At 50.5% G+C, this 15267-nt stretch overlaps 1 protein-coding gene across 1 annotated transcript in view; it reads right to left on the reverse strand.

Annotated features, from left to right (window-relative positions):
• Positions 1 to 15267, reverse strand: part of LAMC1 (laminin subunit gamma 1) — a 922342-nt gene that overhangs the window by 241745 nt on the left and 665330 nt on the right. Inside the window, exon 14 of the mRNA XM_069641408.1 lies at positions 1273 to 1518. Within this exon, the coding sequence (XP_069497509.1) occupies positions 1273 to 1518 (246 nt within the window). The remainder of the gene's footprint in view (positions 1 to 1272; positions 1519 to 15267) is intronic.

The raw sequence follows: 15267 nt of genomic DNA on the forward strand, positions 1-15267 counted from the left end.
TCAAGGAGGACGAACACTTTTTTTGTCTTTACTGCCTCCATCTTGCTGCGATCTCCCGATACACCAGAACCACGGGGCGAACGTCCTTGTGGTCTCATCGTCTGGTGAAAGAGTTCATGAAGGGACTGTTCAGATCGTTTCCGCCGGTGAAGGCTCCGGCCCCGGCGTGGGAGCTCAACGTGGTGCTGACCAAGCTCATGGGACCTCCGTTCGAGCCTCTGCACTCAGCTCCGTTGAAATTTCTGTCGTGGAAAACAGCGTTTGTAGGGTATCCTGGTTCTCCCCAGCCTCCTGTTATTTTATTGGGTATTGCCTTTGGCAAAGGAACCCACAGACATTGAGGTTAGGAGAGTACTTGTATAGGCATTACTGTTTTTAAAACACACTTGATATATATTTTTTTTAATACTGTGTATTTTTTCGCTTCACCATGACTTTGTATCTGCAACCACTGTTGAGCCATGTGTGCTAGTGTGCCCAGCCTGATAATCGAAGTTAGGCATTTTACGGGTTGTGTAGAGTGTGCCACCCCTCCACCTCTTACCCGCTCTCCTTTTTGTCTCTTGCACTTTATTGTTTCTATTTTCTTGTGCTTCTTACCCTACATCCCCTCTCCCCTCTCTCCATCATGTTTTGCACTTGCATTTTGTAACAACTGTCGGGCACGTGCAATAGTGCCTGTCATCTGTTGTAACAAGTTCTGTACTCCTCCTGTACTATGGTGACCATTCTGAATATCCCAATGCTTACTAAGAAAGTTAATCCTGGTCTAGCTTCCTCCCTGCGCTGGAACACTTTGAACCACTTGTTCAAGTGTATAGGCACTGTATAAATGACCAATAAATAAATATTGTGAGCAAAGTACTTACTTCATTTGACATTTTTCTGTGCGTTACTTTATTAAAGTATATATTTTTCAGTACATCTGTATTGTGCATTTTCTTGATCTGTGTGTGGACTAATTGTACCTCTCTGCATTACCTCTACATGAGTTGAGCCTTGCTGGTCTGCCCACACTATGCACGTTTATGTGAATCTGGGATTCCCTTTGTCAGGTGTTTTTGTTTTCCTACTAGGGTTGGTTAGTTGGAGCATTCTCACAATTTAGTACAAAAATTGCCTTAACAATGAAATTATGTATACTGTATTCAAGTCGGTCATTCTTATAAAGTATGAATTACTATAAACAACCCTTTTTTCTGCAAATCCTTAAATATCAAAACCATGCAATGAGATTAAAACTGCAAATTAAACCATGTTAATTGCCATCACCTTTGCACTTGTCCTGCGGGCTAGCAGCTAGAGGGTTTCCGAAAAAGCCATCGCGACAACGGTCACAATAAAAACCAGCAGTATTGTAGATGCATTTCAGGCATTCGCCAGTGAGACGGTCACAGTTTCCAACAGCGTTGGTGTCTATATTTTCATTGCAATTGCACATCCGGCACACTCTGGCTGGACCACTTTCACCAAGCGGATCTCCGAAGAAGCCATCGTCACACAGCTCGCATCTTTTACCTAGAAGGAGAAGAAAATAGCAACTCTCAAGTTCTGTTGAAGTAGAACTGATCACACTTAGAAACCATGTACAAGTTTTATCAATTAAAATTCTAAATGTGTTTATGTATGCAGCAGAATAGTAGTCTAAGCAGCATGGAGCAGTTGCTTCGGTTTCTATAATGTGTTTATTTTTTAAGTGCTTACATAAGACCAACAGCAACGCACTTGCAGATGTATTTTGCGTATTCATTTCAGTGCTTTTATAAAGTGTTAGTCCTTGATTACTTCATACTTTAATTTCAAGTAAACCAACAGTTTTATAGCCTCAGATCTGTTCTATTGTCAGATGCTTTACATATCCCCATCATCGAGCGGTGGGTCACGGAATGAAACTTTTCTTAATTTGATAAAAGCGTGGGTGTACAGTATGGATGGGTTGGTCGCATACTACCATAGGACTACTTTTGATATGACATGCATTACTCACCGTAATAGCATTTCTGATTAATGTATCTGGTTAGATTAACATGCTGTGCATATGGTCCGACATCCAGTGGTAACTGCAGAGTATTGCATCTGGTCTTTCGGGGACAGAAAGGGGACGTCGGCATAGGCATGTCTAACACTATCCCTATCGTGACGTGTAGTGTACCCAAAATCCCTCACGCGCCGAGGTCCCTTCAATTGTATTTTTTCTGCCATGAGGGAGCCCAAGGTTATAGTGAGTGAGTACATGGAGAGAAAATAGTATGACGTCTATGTTCCTTCCACCCTGAGCGGGGAGGTAGGGAGGGTGCATGTGAATCTATGCACATACAATCATCAGAAGAACAAGTTACTCTCTTAACTGGCAACGTTCTTTCGATGGGATGGTCCGACGACGTATTCCATATCTATGACAGTAATCACCACAGCTGTGCTGCTTCGGAAAATCTTCGGCGTCTGCGTCCTGTGTCGATGACATCGATATGCCGCCCTCGAGGACCTCCTCCGACGGCCAAAGTCACTATGTTATAAATAGGACGCACGACGCCCGTAGCCTCAGTTGTAGTTTTTTCCCCAGAACGTGTGGCACCAGTCTTCTGCCAGTCTGACACACAAAGCCATGCGGAAACATAAGCTGCAATCGCATAAGAAATTCTGTAGCTGGGAAGGCAGGGAGGGAGCGATATGGAATACGTCGTCGGACCATCCCATCGAAAGAATGTTACCAGGTAAGAGTAACTTGTTCTTCGAGGGGATTGGGTCCTCCGACGTATTGCATATCTATGAGAGACTCCCAAAGCAGTACCAATGCAAGGAGCAAGGAAAAGAATTTAGAAAACAGAAATTTAGAATGCCCAATAAAATTGCAGAGTAAAAGACCGCCTTGCAAAAGGCCAGATCCTGCCCCCGGATGGAATCGAGGGAGTAGTGACGTACAAAAGTATGTACCGATACCCAGGTGGCTGCATCACAGATGTTACGAATAGGAACACCCCTCTGTAGGGCAGAAGAGGCAGCCATACCCCTGATAGAATGGGCCCGTAAACAGACCGCTGGGTCCTTACCCGCCAAGCAGTAACACTCAGAGATAACCAAAATAATCCAGCAAGACAAAGTCTGTTTCGTCACAGCTTGTCCCAAACGCTTTCCAGCGTAACCAACGAAGAGTTGATTGTCCACTCTGACCCGGGACATGCGTGAAATATAAAAGCTTAACGCTCTCCTAGGATCAAGCCTATGGAGCCTCTCCTCTTCCTTACCAGGATGTGGAGGAGGATAAAACGCCGGAAGAACAACCTTCTGGCCTAAATGAAATTCCGACACCACCTTCGGAAGAAAGGAAGGACAAACTCTAAGGACAACCCTGTCCTTATGAAACACAGTGAAGGGTGGCTTAACTGAAAGTGCCTGTAACTCACTCACTCTGCGAGCGGAAGTGACCGCAACCAAAAATACAGTTTTAAGAGTTAACAGTCTCAAAGGGCATGAATGCAAAGGCTCAAACGGAGCACCCATCAGAAACTTGAGAACAAGGATCAAATCCCAACTGGGCACCTGGAAAGGAGAAGGAGGGAACACATTAGTGAGCCCTTTCAGAAACTGAGAAATTAAAGGAATTTAAAAATAGGAAGACTTCAGACGAGCGCTTAAATATGGACAGCACTGCCAGGTAATCTTTAACGGTACCCACTTGCAAGCCCCTGTGGGCCAAAGAAAGCAAAAAAGACAGAACCATGGGAATGTCACATGCAAAAGGATCCACATTTTTAACCCTGCACCAGTCGCAGAATTTACGCCAACGGTACAGGGACTTCGTTGCTGGCAGTCTGGCTGAGAGCAACACCTCCATCACATCTTCAGGGAGGTCCCAATCCTTATACCTCAACCTGTCAGAAACCAAGCGTGAAGGTTGAGGGATCTGTCCTCTGGATGGAGAACCTGACCCCCCCCCTCCCGTGAGAGCAGATCGTCTAGGTAGAGAAGACGACTTGGAGGGCAGATAGACAAGTCGAGAAGGTCCGGGTACCACGTCCTCCAGGCCTACGCCGGAGCATTGAGGATCATCCGGGAACCGAACCTCCGTAACATCTGCAGTAATTGCGGGACGGCGGGGACTGGAGGAAACGCGTACAGCAGTGGGAATGACCACTCCACCACAAACGCATCTCCTGAGGCTCCTTTTGGAGGAAATTCCCGCGAGCAGAACCTCTCGCACTTCCGGTTGACACTGGAGGCGAAGAGATCCAATTGAGGGGTCCCCCAAATGGCAAAGATCTCCAGGAGAATCTCCTGAGCCAACTCCCACTCGTGCAAGATCGCGCTCTGCCTGCTCAGAGCATCCGCCGTCTCGTTTTCGTCTCTGGCCAGATGAACTGCCGAGATCAAAACTTCCTGCTGGATTGCCCAGAACCAGAGCTGCATCGCCTCCCTGCACAGAGGAAGTGACCCTGCCCCCCCCCCCTTTTTGTTGAGTTAGCGCATGGCCACCATGTTGTCCGTCAGGATCAGGACATTCTTCCCTCGCACAGTCGGCAGAAAAGCCTTAAGGGCTAGCCTGACGGCCCTCAGCTCCAACAGATTGATATGGAGTATGGACTCCGCCGGAGACCAACGACCGCTGACTGTTAACTCGTTGGCATGAGCTCCCCATCCCGCGAGGGATGCGCCCATCACGATCGTCACCTCCGGCCAGGGTAGCCAAAATGGAGCCCCCTTCATCAGATTGTCTTCGACAGCCAACCACAGAAGGTCCTGGGCGACCGAGGACGGTATCTGAACAGGGTCCGACATCCTGCCGGAGGACAGACCACTGGAGCTTGAGTGCCCATTGCCAAGATCTCATGCACAACCTGGCCTCTGGCACCAGAACAATGCAGGATGCCATGAGGCCGAGCAATCTCAAGAACTCGAATGCTGGGAGACTCTGGGCAAGCTGAAACTTGTGCACCATCTGCTGAATGTTATGAGCCCTCACCTACGGAGGAAAACACTGCCCCAGGGATGTGTCAAGCACTGTTCCGATGTACTGGAGCCTCTGAGTTGGTGTCAAATGGGACTTCTTTAAGTTGAGGGAGAAGCCCAGATTGTGGAGTGAGTGGCAGGTGACTGACAGATGATCCAGGACTTGCTCGGGAGAGCGCGCCCTGATCAACCAATCGTCCAGGTAGGGGTAGACATGAATCCCCCCCTTTCCTGAGGTGTGCTGCCACCACTACCATGAGCTTGGTGAAGACCCTCGGGGCGGAGGTCAATCCGAACGGCAGGACCCGAAACAAAGTGCGAGTCGCCAACCGCGAACCTCAGGTACTTCTTGTGCTTTGGATGTATCGGCACATGAAAATAAGCGTCCTGGAGGTCGAGACACCAACCAGTCCTGAAGTTGAAGGGCCTGGAGGACTTGTGAGAGAGTAACCACCTTGAACTTGTCCTTCCCGAGGAGTTTGTTCAAACCGCGCAAGTCCATGATGGGTCTCAATCCCCCGTCTTTCTTGGAAATCAAAAAATAAGGGGAATACCATCCCTTGTTCCTCTCCGCTACAGGCACCAGTTCTATGGCGCCCTTCTCCAGCAGGGGTAGAATTTCCTGTGCAAGCAGCGGATCCAAACTCTTCAAAGAGATTCCCCAGTGGATTGTCTTGAGGCCTCTGCCGGAAAGGAAGACAGTAGCCCTGGGTTATGATCTCCAGAACCCACACATCTGAAGTAATAGCGCGCCACTCTGCAAGATGCTGCGCCAGCCTTCCCCCCAACCGGCGAACTATGGGACATGGCCTCATAACTGAGCTGAAGCAGTTGCGGCATTGCCTGAGGGCAAAGAGGCAACAGCCCGAGCGGCCTTGGCACCTCGAGTACCTTGTTTTCCACCTCTGGCACTCCTACGGTGGCCCCTTTGACTGGCAGCTCCTCTCGCTTTACCAAAGGTTGAGTAATAACGAAAGGAACCTCCCCTCCATTGCTGTCCCCTAGGACGAAAAGGCACAGGTTGGCGAACTGCAGCGCCCAACAACTTTGCTGCAGCTTTGGAGGTCTGCAACCTCTCAAGGCTCTCGTCAGCCTTGCTGCCAAAAAGATGTTCCCCGTCAAAGGATATGAGGAGCCGGGCCTGCACATCAGGAGCAAACCCAGACTTCCGCAACCAAGCAAACCTGCTCACGGTGCTCGCCGCCATGGACTGGCTGACGCAATCTGCCATGTCCAAACCCGACTACGGCCACACACATGGCATCCTTGCCATCCTGAACCATGGCAAGGAAACCATCCCGTTCGTTCCCTTCGGTAATATGTTCAGCCGCTAAGGAAACAGTTCCACAGAGTGTGAGTGAAACGTGACAAGGCACAAACGGAGTTGGCCGCCTGAAGCGCCATACCCCCTGAAGAAAACACCTTCGCCCAGCCATCAAAATGCTTGTCGTCCCTATCAGGAGGGATGGTAGGATACGACGCCTGCGTTGCCGGGGCCGTAGCCGCCTGCACCACCAAACTCTCCGGAGTGGGGTGCTTGGTCAAGTAGCAGGGGTCGCTACTGGCTGGGCGGTATTTTCGCAGCAAAGACTTTCCCACTGGCGGGAGACTCTCCGGAACAGTCCAAGCCGCCGCCACCCTCCTCTGTAGAGCCATATGGAACGGCAGTACCAGGTCAGTTGGTGGGCCTTGGTCGAGGATATCCATAAAGTCATCCTGAAGAAAATCCCCTGGGGGAGCAGACCATCCCAAGTACTCGGTGACCCTGGACATAGGCGCCGGTACGAGGAGTCGGCATGAGTGCCAGGCTCAGGTCTACAAAACTCCACCTCCGGAGAGGTGTCCAGCCCACTGGCATTGTGCAGGGACTGCCGCAGGTCCTCAATTTGGCTATGGCCCGAGAGAATCTCGTCCGGCACCGTATCCGGAACCATGCCATCATCAGAGCCCTCATCCACCTCAGAAATAAATTCAAGCTGGCGGTAAGAAGGCACAGAATGTGGAACAAAGCCATGCTTGACCTTTGCCAGAGCCTTTCTAGGTGGTTCCAACGAGCCCCAGGGAACCACTGTCGAAACAGCCACGAAAGGCGTTGATGCCGAACGCTGCGCCAACAGCATCGATGGCGTCGACAGTCCTTGAGGCCGGAGCCCCGAGTGTGTCCCTCGACAGCCTGGGCGCCGATGGCGTTTACTTATTCGGCGGCGGGGCCTCGAAAGAGTCAGTCGACGACCTTGGTGCCACCGGCGTCGACGTCTTCCTTGAAGACACCACAGGTGCACACTGTCTCGAGCGTGTTGAGGACCGGGACCTGGAACGGGCATGACGAGAACGATTCCCCTTGTCCGAGCGGGACCTCTCCCGCGAATCGTGCCGACCACCAAGCCCAGAGGCGTGCGAGCGGTGTCTCGACCGATCCCACTCGGAGGCGCGGACGGACCAGTGCCCCGCGATGCGAGAATCGCCAAAAGTTTCTTCCCGAAGGAAACCCATTCCTCCGGTGTCGCATGCTTGGTGGGGTAAGCGACCCGCCGACGGGGAAGGCACCCAATAACGGCGCTTCCGGGAGTGCCTCGAAGAGGCAGAGGAGTGGCGGGACCGAGATCCAATGGACTTCTGACGATGACGCAGAGTGTCGCCCCTTCGAATCGTCCGTCGAAAGCCCTGCAGACCTCGACTTCCGTGGCTTGGACACCTTAGCTACCGATAACTTCTTGCGCTCCCGCAAGGCTTTGGACGTGAGCGACTGGCAGTCGAAACAGTCATCCGTGTCATGGGCCTCCCCGAGGCACCAGAGGCAGGCGTCGTGCAAGTCCGTTACCGACATCTTGGACCCACAGTCCCCGCACTTCTTAAAGCCCGGACGCAGTGTGGAAGACGAGGTAGACATCTTCACGAAGAAAGACTTCACAATACAAACAGGTTCGAAGAAAGAACAGGAACTCCAAAGAGTCGAGGTGCGCCGAGATCTCCGAAGCGAACACGTTCACGGAAAAACCGGAACTGAGGCTACGGGCGTCGGAGGAGGTCCTAAGGGCGGCGTATCGACGCAGGACGCCGAAGATTTTCCGAAGCAGCACAGCTGTGGTGATTACTGTCAGATATGGAATACGTCGGAGGACCCAATCCCCTCGAAATGCTATTACATTGAGTAATGCATGTCTTCTGATGCTTGTTAATCTGCTTAGAATCACATGCTGTGCATAGACTAGCGAGCAGTACCTGGAGTTGGAGGTCGTTGTGAGAAGGAACAGTAGAGAAAAGAGGTTTTAGTACTGCTTGTCCCACCTGAGAATAGGACCTAGAATGAGTGTCTAGGCAATAGTGTTTTATTAAAAGGTGTGTACAGAACTCCAGGTTGCTGCTTTGTAAATGGACTCTAGGGGAACATTTGCAATGAATGCTATGGAAGCCACAGTGCCCAGAGTATAGTGTGCTCTAGGCTTGAAGGGCAGTTCTCTCTTCGCAAGAGCGTAACAGTGTGATGCATTTGACAATCTACTTTGAGATAGCCGATTTAGAGACAGGATCCCCTTCTCTACCAGCTGCCACTGAAACGAAAATATTGGTTTGTTTTTCTCAGTGGTTTTGTTCTTTCCAGGTAAAACATGAATGCCCTGCGCACGTCTGGTGTGTAGGCTTCTTTCGGCCATGCTAGTGGGATTCTGGAAAAAGGTAGGTCTTTCGATCGATTGGTTCACATGGAACTTTGAGATGAATTTAGGCGCAAATCTGGGATGAGTGCGCAGAACTACCGTTCTAGACCCTGTAACAAAAGGGTCTAGAACGGAACGGGCCTGTAGCTCGCTAACCCTTCTAATAGAAGTGATAGCCACTAGGAAGGCCGTCTTGTAAGTAATGTCTTTTAGACTTGCTTTATGCATTGGCTCAGAGGGAGGTCCCATGTGTCTGGTTAAAACCACATTTAGATCCCATCCAGGAGCTGGGTGAGAAATAGGAGGATGAATCCTCTTAACCCCTTCCATAAAAGCTTTAATCACCGGTATTTTCCACCATAACACCTTCTGTTGTGACATGGTGTAGGCCAAAAGAGCAGCAAGATGAACCTTTAGGGAATTGAAGACCAACCCTGAGTCTAACAAATGGGTTAGGTACAGCACAATGTGTGTGGGTGAGCAATCTATGGGATTGACGCCCTTGGTATTACACCTGACAGTATTTCCATTCACTGGAATAGCAATAGCGCATGTTAGGTTTCCTAGCTTCCCTGAGAATGTCCATGCATCTCTGAGGGAGCTGAAGGTGTCCAAACTGACCTCAGGAGCCAGGGTGCTAAGTTCATAGCTTGTGGGCATGGGTATAGGGTCTTCCCCCTGTCCTGAGACAACATTTTGTACGGGCAGGGTAGTTTTACTGGTGGGGAGAGGGACATTTCCATTAGATGAGCGAACCAGGGTTGGTGGGCCCACATGGGGGCTACCAATAGCATGGTGACTGGTTCCTTGTGCATCTTGTTGATAAGGGGAGTTGGGGGTGTGGGGGGGGCAGGAGGTGAAGCGTAATCAAATTTCCCTGACCATGTTATCCAGAGACCGTTTCCCTTGGAGCTGATCTGGGGGTACCTGGAGGTGTAGTCTTGGCATTGGGCGTTCTCCTGAGTTGAACAGGTTGATCTCTGGGAAGCCCCATTCTGCAAAGATGTTGGACACAATGTCTTTGTGCAGATGCCATTCATATTCTGTGGGCAGTGGGAAATCTCTGCTGAGCACGTCTGCCAGAAGTTGGAGTTCCCCTTGAACATGTTGGGACAACAAACATCTTGTGTGAGCCCACATCCAAATGTTTTGGGACAGCTTGGATAGCCCTGGAGAGTGTGTGCCCACTTGTTTGTTCAGGTAATACATGGCTGTGGTGCTGTCTGTCAGGACAAGGACCGTCTTCCCCTGTAGCTGTATTTGAAAAGCTGTCAGTGCTTTGAACACCGCTAATAGCTCTAGTATATTTATAATGGTTGGATGCTATTTGTGGGGCCCACACTCCATGCGCTGTCTGCTGAAGCAGGTGAGCCCTACCCCGCGAGAGATGCGTCTGTCGTGAGAGTGGCTTCCACTGCAGGGGTGGTGAAGGTTTTCCCCTTCAAGTCGTTTTCCCTCGACCACCACTGCAGAGAGAGAACGAGGGCTGGCGAGACAACCATCAGATCTTCCCATTGTCCGCTGGCTTGACACCACTGGCTGTTGAGCCACTCCTGCATGGGACGCATGCGCAGCCGCGCGTGGGAACTAAGTATATGCATGACGCCATCATACCTAGCAAGCGCATGGCTTTGCGTACCGTCGCCTCTCGACTGGCTACATATCGAGGGATCTGAAAAAGCATGTTCTGAACCCCATCGGAGGGAAAGGTGAGGCCGTCCTTCATCTGGATTAGAGCCCCCAGAAATTGTTTTACTTGACTGGGGCTTAGACGATTTTTTCTCGTTGATGGAGAATCCCAGACTGAACAGAAGGTCTACGGTCTTTTAGGTGTTTAAAAAGCATGTGCCGTAAGTCCCCTGTTTTGAGCCAGTCGTCGAGGTAAGGGTAAACCGGGACGGACAGTCTGCGTAGGTGTGCTGCTGCTACTGCCAGGACTTTTGTAAACACCCTTGGCGCCGAGGCGATGCCGAAGGGGAGCACTTTGAATTGGTAATGCCTGTCCTCTATCACGAACCTTAGATATTTCCTGTGCGCTGGCAACATTGAAATATGAAAGTATGCATCTTTCATGTCCAATTTTGCCATGTGGTCCCCGTTTCAACAGTGGGATCACGTCCTGTAGCGTTACCATACAAACCTTTTGAGGTTTTATAAATGTGTTCGCTGGGCGCAGGTCTAGAACAAGGCGCATGGTGAGGTCCTTTTTGGGTACAAGGAAGTACAGTGAATAAATACACTTGTTTACCTGAAGAATAGGGACGGCTTCTATGGCGTCCTTTCCCAGCAGCGCTTCCATCTCTTGATTCAGGATCTGAAGATGGTCCGATGAGAGGTGCTGTGAGCATGGCGGTCTGAACTCTGGTGGTTGGGCAAATTCCATGCAGTACCCGTGGGTGACCGTCTTTATAACCCCACTGGTCTGAAGTTATCCCCTCCCATGCCGTGAGGAAAGATGTTAAACGTCCCCCGACCGGGGTGACATGGGAGGGGACCTGGATCTGTTGGTCATTTCTGACCAGAGGCTGCGGCTCCTCTGGGTTGGGGCCTCTGCCTTTGCCGCATCGCTGACCCCTAGGTGGGTAGTAGGCGGGGCTTCCTGATGTTTGTCCAGAGTTGTTGTAGTTCTGACTTGCAAGGGACTGCCCTCGAAAGGACCAATGAGACCCACCTCCCCTTTGGGGGGGAAGGTTTCTCAGTTATTTGTTGCATGGACAAGAGTCTTATGCTCTTTCTTGGCCGTCTCCAGGGCATCGTCGATCGCTTTTCCGAAGAGATTGGTCTCTTCTATGGGTTTGTTGATATGAGCGGCTTGTGTTTCAGGCTTGAACCCCGAGTTGCGAAGTGTGCCGCTCGAGTAGAGTGCCCTGGGCCAGAGACCTGCCTGCGGTCTCAGCAGTGTCCAGAGTGTTCTTCGTTATATTCCGATGTACCTGCCTGCCCTCGGCCACAATGGTGAGAAGCCTGGACCTAACGGGTTCAGGAACCTCCTTGAGACCTTCTTGTACAAGGTTCCATTGTGCATCTGCATAACTGCCCAGCAGCGTGGTGTTATTCGCTGTGCATGTGGTGTACGCAGCTGCCGAGGTAACACGCTTACCTAGGGCGTACAACCTCTTGGATTCCTTATCCGGAGGTGCCTCCCCCGTAGCAAGGGGTTCTCCTGCCAGTTTCCGGGTGGTAGTGACTACCAAGGAGTCAGGGTGGCATGGCCTTTACTATACTGAGGGTCCAAAGGAGCTGGTCGAAATAGTTTTTCCACTCTTGGGTTCACTACCTGGGTCTGAGCTGGCGTGACCAGGGAGGGGGCCAATCTTTTAACCAAATTTCGGAGGGGAATGGCTTGGCCTGAGGGGGGTTTCTCCTTGAGAATGTCCTCCACAAAGTCTTGTTTGGGTACCGCCTCCTGTGTAGTGATCTGAAAGTGATCTGCTGCCTTCCTTAAGATGGCATTGAAGGCCATTTTGTAGTCTACAGGCGAAGCCGGGCGAGCTGGGGTGGATGGAGGAGAATCCAGGCATAGAACATCAGTATCCTGATCTTGCGCGTGGAGCGTCCATGCCTCCCATTCCACTTGCTGGGTTTCCTCCCAGTTGTCCATGGAATCCGCCTGGTCCTCACAGTGTAGTCCTGCAGGAAGGAAGGGTCTTCTTCACTGTAGATGTCCTGGTAAGTGGCCATCTGGGCCACATTTTCATGGTTGACAGAACCCGAGGGCTGAGAGTCAAGATTTTCTTGCAAACGCAAAGCCGATCTTAAAATAGGTTCCCCACGATAACTCTTAGGGGAAGGCCACTTAGAAAGTGAGAATTTTTTCAAGACGATCCATGCACCCTTCAAATTTCTCCCTTGTCCACTTAGAGGAACCAGAAGGGCCTAAAGGTGGAATAACTTCATTTTCCACCCTTTGGCATCGAAATTTGTCTCCAAGGGTGTTGGACAGAGGCTCCTAACCGTCCTCGTAGGTTTCACGAGTATCGGGGCACCATGGCGTGTCTTTAGACTGGTCTGCAGCTGTCATGATGCCCGCTCCCGGGGAGCCGGTTCAAGCCCTGCGTCCCGGAAAGCGGACATCCAGTCCCCAAGGAAGGACCCAGCAACCCCATATAGGGGCCCTTTGGACAGTGTCCTGGCGCCTATGGCGCCAGGCTCATTACGGAAGTGCTTGGGTGCACTTACCTGATGCAGACCATGCTGCAGGATCCCGGCCTCCTTGAGGCCTGAAAGGGACTACTTTACCTGTGGGACTAATTTACCATCCGGGCGTGGTCGGGGAAGGATACATACCTGGAACATCTTCCAAGGCTATTTAAACCCCACCCGAACAGCCACACGTGCTTCGCGTTGTTCTGCATCTAGCAGCTGGACGCTCACCGTGTCTGCTCCTGCATCCTGACTTCTGCCACGCCTACCAGCATCCTGGATCACCTGCAAAGGAAGAGAAGAAGAGAACAGAAGAAGGAAAAGTCCTTACCTGCTAAATCCGCATCCCGGAGACATCTCTCCGACAATCCTGAAAAGGAAGACTTATTTAAAAGCTCATCGCGTCGATCGCTGCAGCGCCGCATTCCACTCACCTTTACAGGGCGCCTCCATGTTCAGCAGCGATCATCCGGATTCGCAGTCACGCCCCAGCGCCTAGGGAGAAAAAGACCAGAACAAAAGGTGAGAGAGAGAGAAGGGAATAAGGAAAGCTAAATCTCCATGTTAAGACTTACCTGTTGATTCATTCCCTTTTCATTTCGGGTCCGCGCCGCATCCTGGCATTTCCGGACCCCGGCCCCTAGGGGGAAAAAGAGACATCAGCGTTAATGAGCGAATTAAAAGACATTACCAAAAAACACTCATTAAAGACTTACCTGATTTCTACAAGGATTTCACCTCTCATCTCGGGTCGGTGCCTGTTCCCCGACATTCCGTACCCCGGCCCCTATGGGGAAAAAAGACACTAGCATTAGTACATTAATGCATGGACACAAGGGGAACCTCTTATCAAAAAACTTACCTGGAAGCCAAGCAAGTTTGGTTCTCACCAATCCAAAAAATCCAGTGAAGTAACTGGATACCAACGCGCCCCTGCATCAGAAGCAGGATGGAGAGCTCGTCCTTCCAGACCCTAAGGTGAGACGCTACGAGGAATCACAGAAGGGTTTCGAGGAGGGTGAGAGGGGAAGTGGGAGGCTGATTGCATTACCCCGCAGACAGTTAATCCCCTATTTTTGCCTACAGAAGGATCTTCTGCGAGCCAGACAAACCAGATTTGGGGGCCCGGTCCAGTCCGTCTTCCGAACCCTGCGCATCACCTTAGAAGAGGTCACAGCAGCGTGAACCAGGCCAGCGCCTCCGTGGGAGTCAGGTGAGCGTTACAGCGGCCTGCCCCATGCGTTTCGATGGTGTATGTACCAACCCAACTGCCGAAGTCATTCTCGCAATACTGTCTTCAATCTCCACCGAATCGGCGTGAATTAACAGGTTCGAAGGCTTATCGTAAGATTTACCGCCAACCGCAGCGTTAGAGGGCCTCGCGATAGATTTTTCGCTTGGAGGCCTAGTAGTAGGTTTTGGGCCTACCGGGCCTTTAGGGACCGTCGGAGCTTCGCATGACCGGGCTTCGACATGTAAACCCGATATAGGGGCAGCGCCCTTGTTTTTGGAGTGCCCAGTCGCAAGACGCTGCTGCGGGGAAGGCTGCTGATCTACCCGAACAGAGGAATCCACAGAAATGTTTGACGAAACCATCGAAATCGGTAGTGGGGGTGTGTCGCCGGGTGTTGTCCCTGAAGCGAGACTTGCGTCAGGCTTTGAAGGGTCAGGGACGGGCATGGCGGACCTAGAAGCGTCTGCCTCAAGGTCTATAACATCTGATACATCCAATAGTAGCTGAGCAGCCAGGCTCATCAAGAGGGGTCAATGTGAGCTGTAGGGTTGCAACATAGAGTCTCACAGTGACAAGTATTCAAATAACACTTATACACAAGGTTTCTTGATTAAATAATTATTAATGTAAGTTTTTTAAAAAAAAAGCCTTCTTTAGAAGGGAGCAATATGCAACACTTACAATACACTTCAAAATACACTCCTTCAGTTCAATAAAATAAGTAGATACCCTTTTGGGATGGCACACAGACACTTCCTACACCCTCAGGTGACTTCAATAGCCAGGACACTGTAGACATCGTTATATCTTTTATTAACCTTTAACTGTACGACTGAAGTTGTGGCAAAAATGAAAAGGTTAGGGAAGGAAACAATGGGTAACAAGTTTCACAAGCGGGTAAGCACTTTAGAGTCCCCCCAATGCAATGTAGGTTAACACTTTCCCAGCTTGTTAGGGTGAATTCTCAGAAATGTGCTATTTCCCTCTACCTTAGAGACCCCCAGAAACGTTGCTGTATTTTGAGGACTTGATTTTTTTTTTTTTTAACCTGGAGAGTGACCCTTTTTCTCACTTTCAAGTATTTTAAGGTGAATTTTACCTCCGTGTTTCTTTTGGTTATGGAGTCAGACTCCACAAGCATCATCTTTTACATTGTGTCACAGTGGCACAGGGAAGTCCTTCAGATTTCCCCAAGGTTTAAATACCTTCTCTGGGATAAACTACTGTTTCCCAGAGCAGTAAAGTGAAATTGACTTTACTTACCATTGCAACCTTCTAGACCCAGCA

This window comes from Ambystoma mexicanum, chromosome 1q (assembly GCF_040938575.1).
Source record: "Ambystoma mexicanum isolate Mex_15411 chromosome 1q, UKY_AmexF1_1, whole genome shotgun sequence".
In the NCBI taxonomy this organism is placed as follows: Eukaryota; Metazoa; Chordata; class Amphibia; order Caudata; family Ambystomatidae; genus Ambystoma; species Ambystoma mexicanum.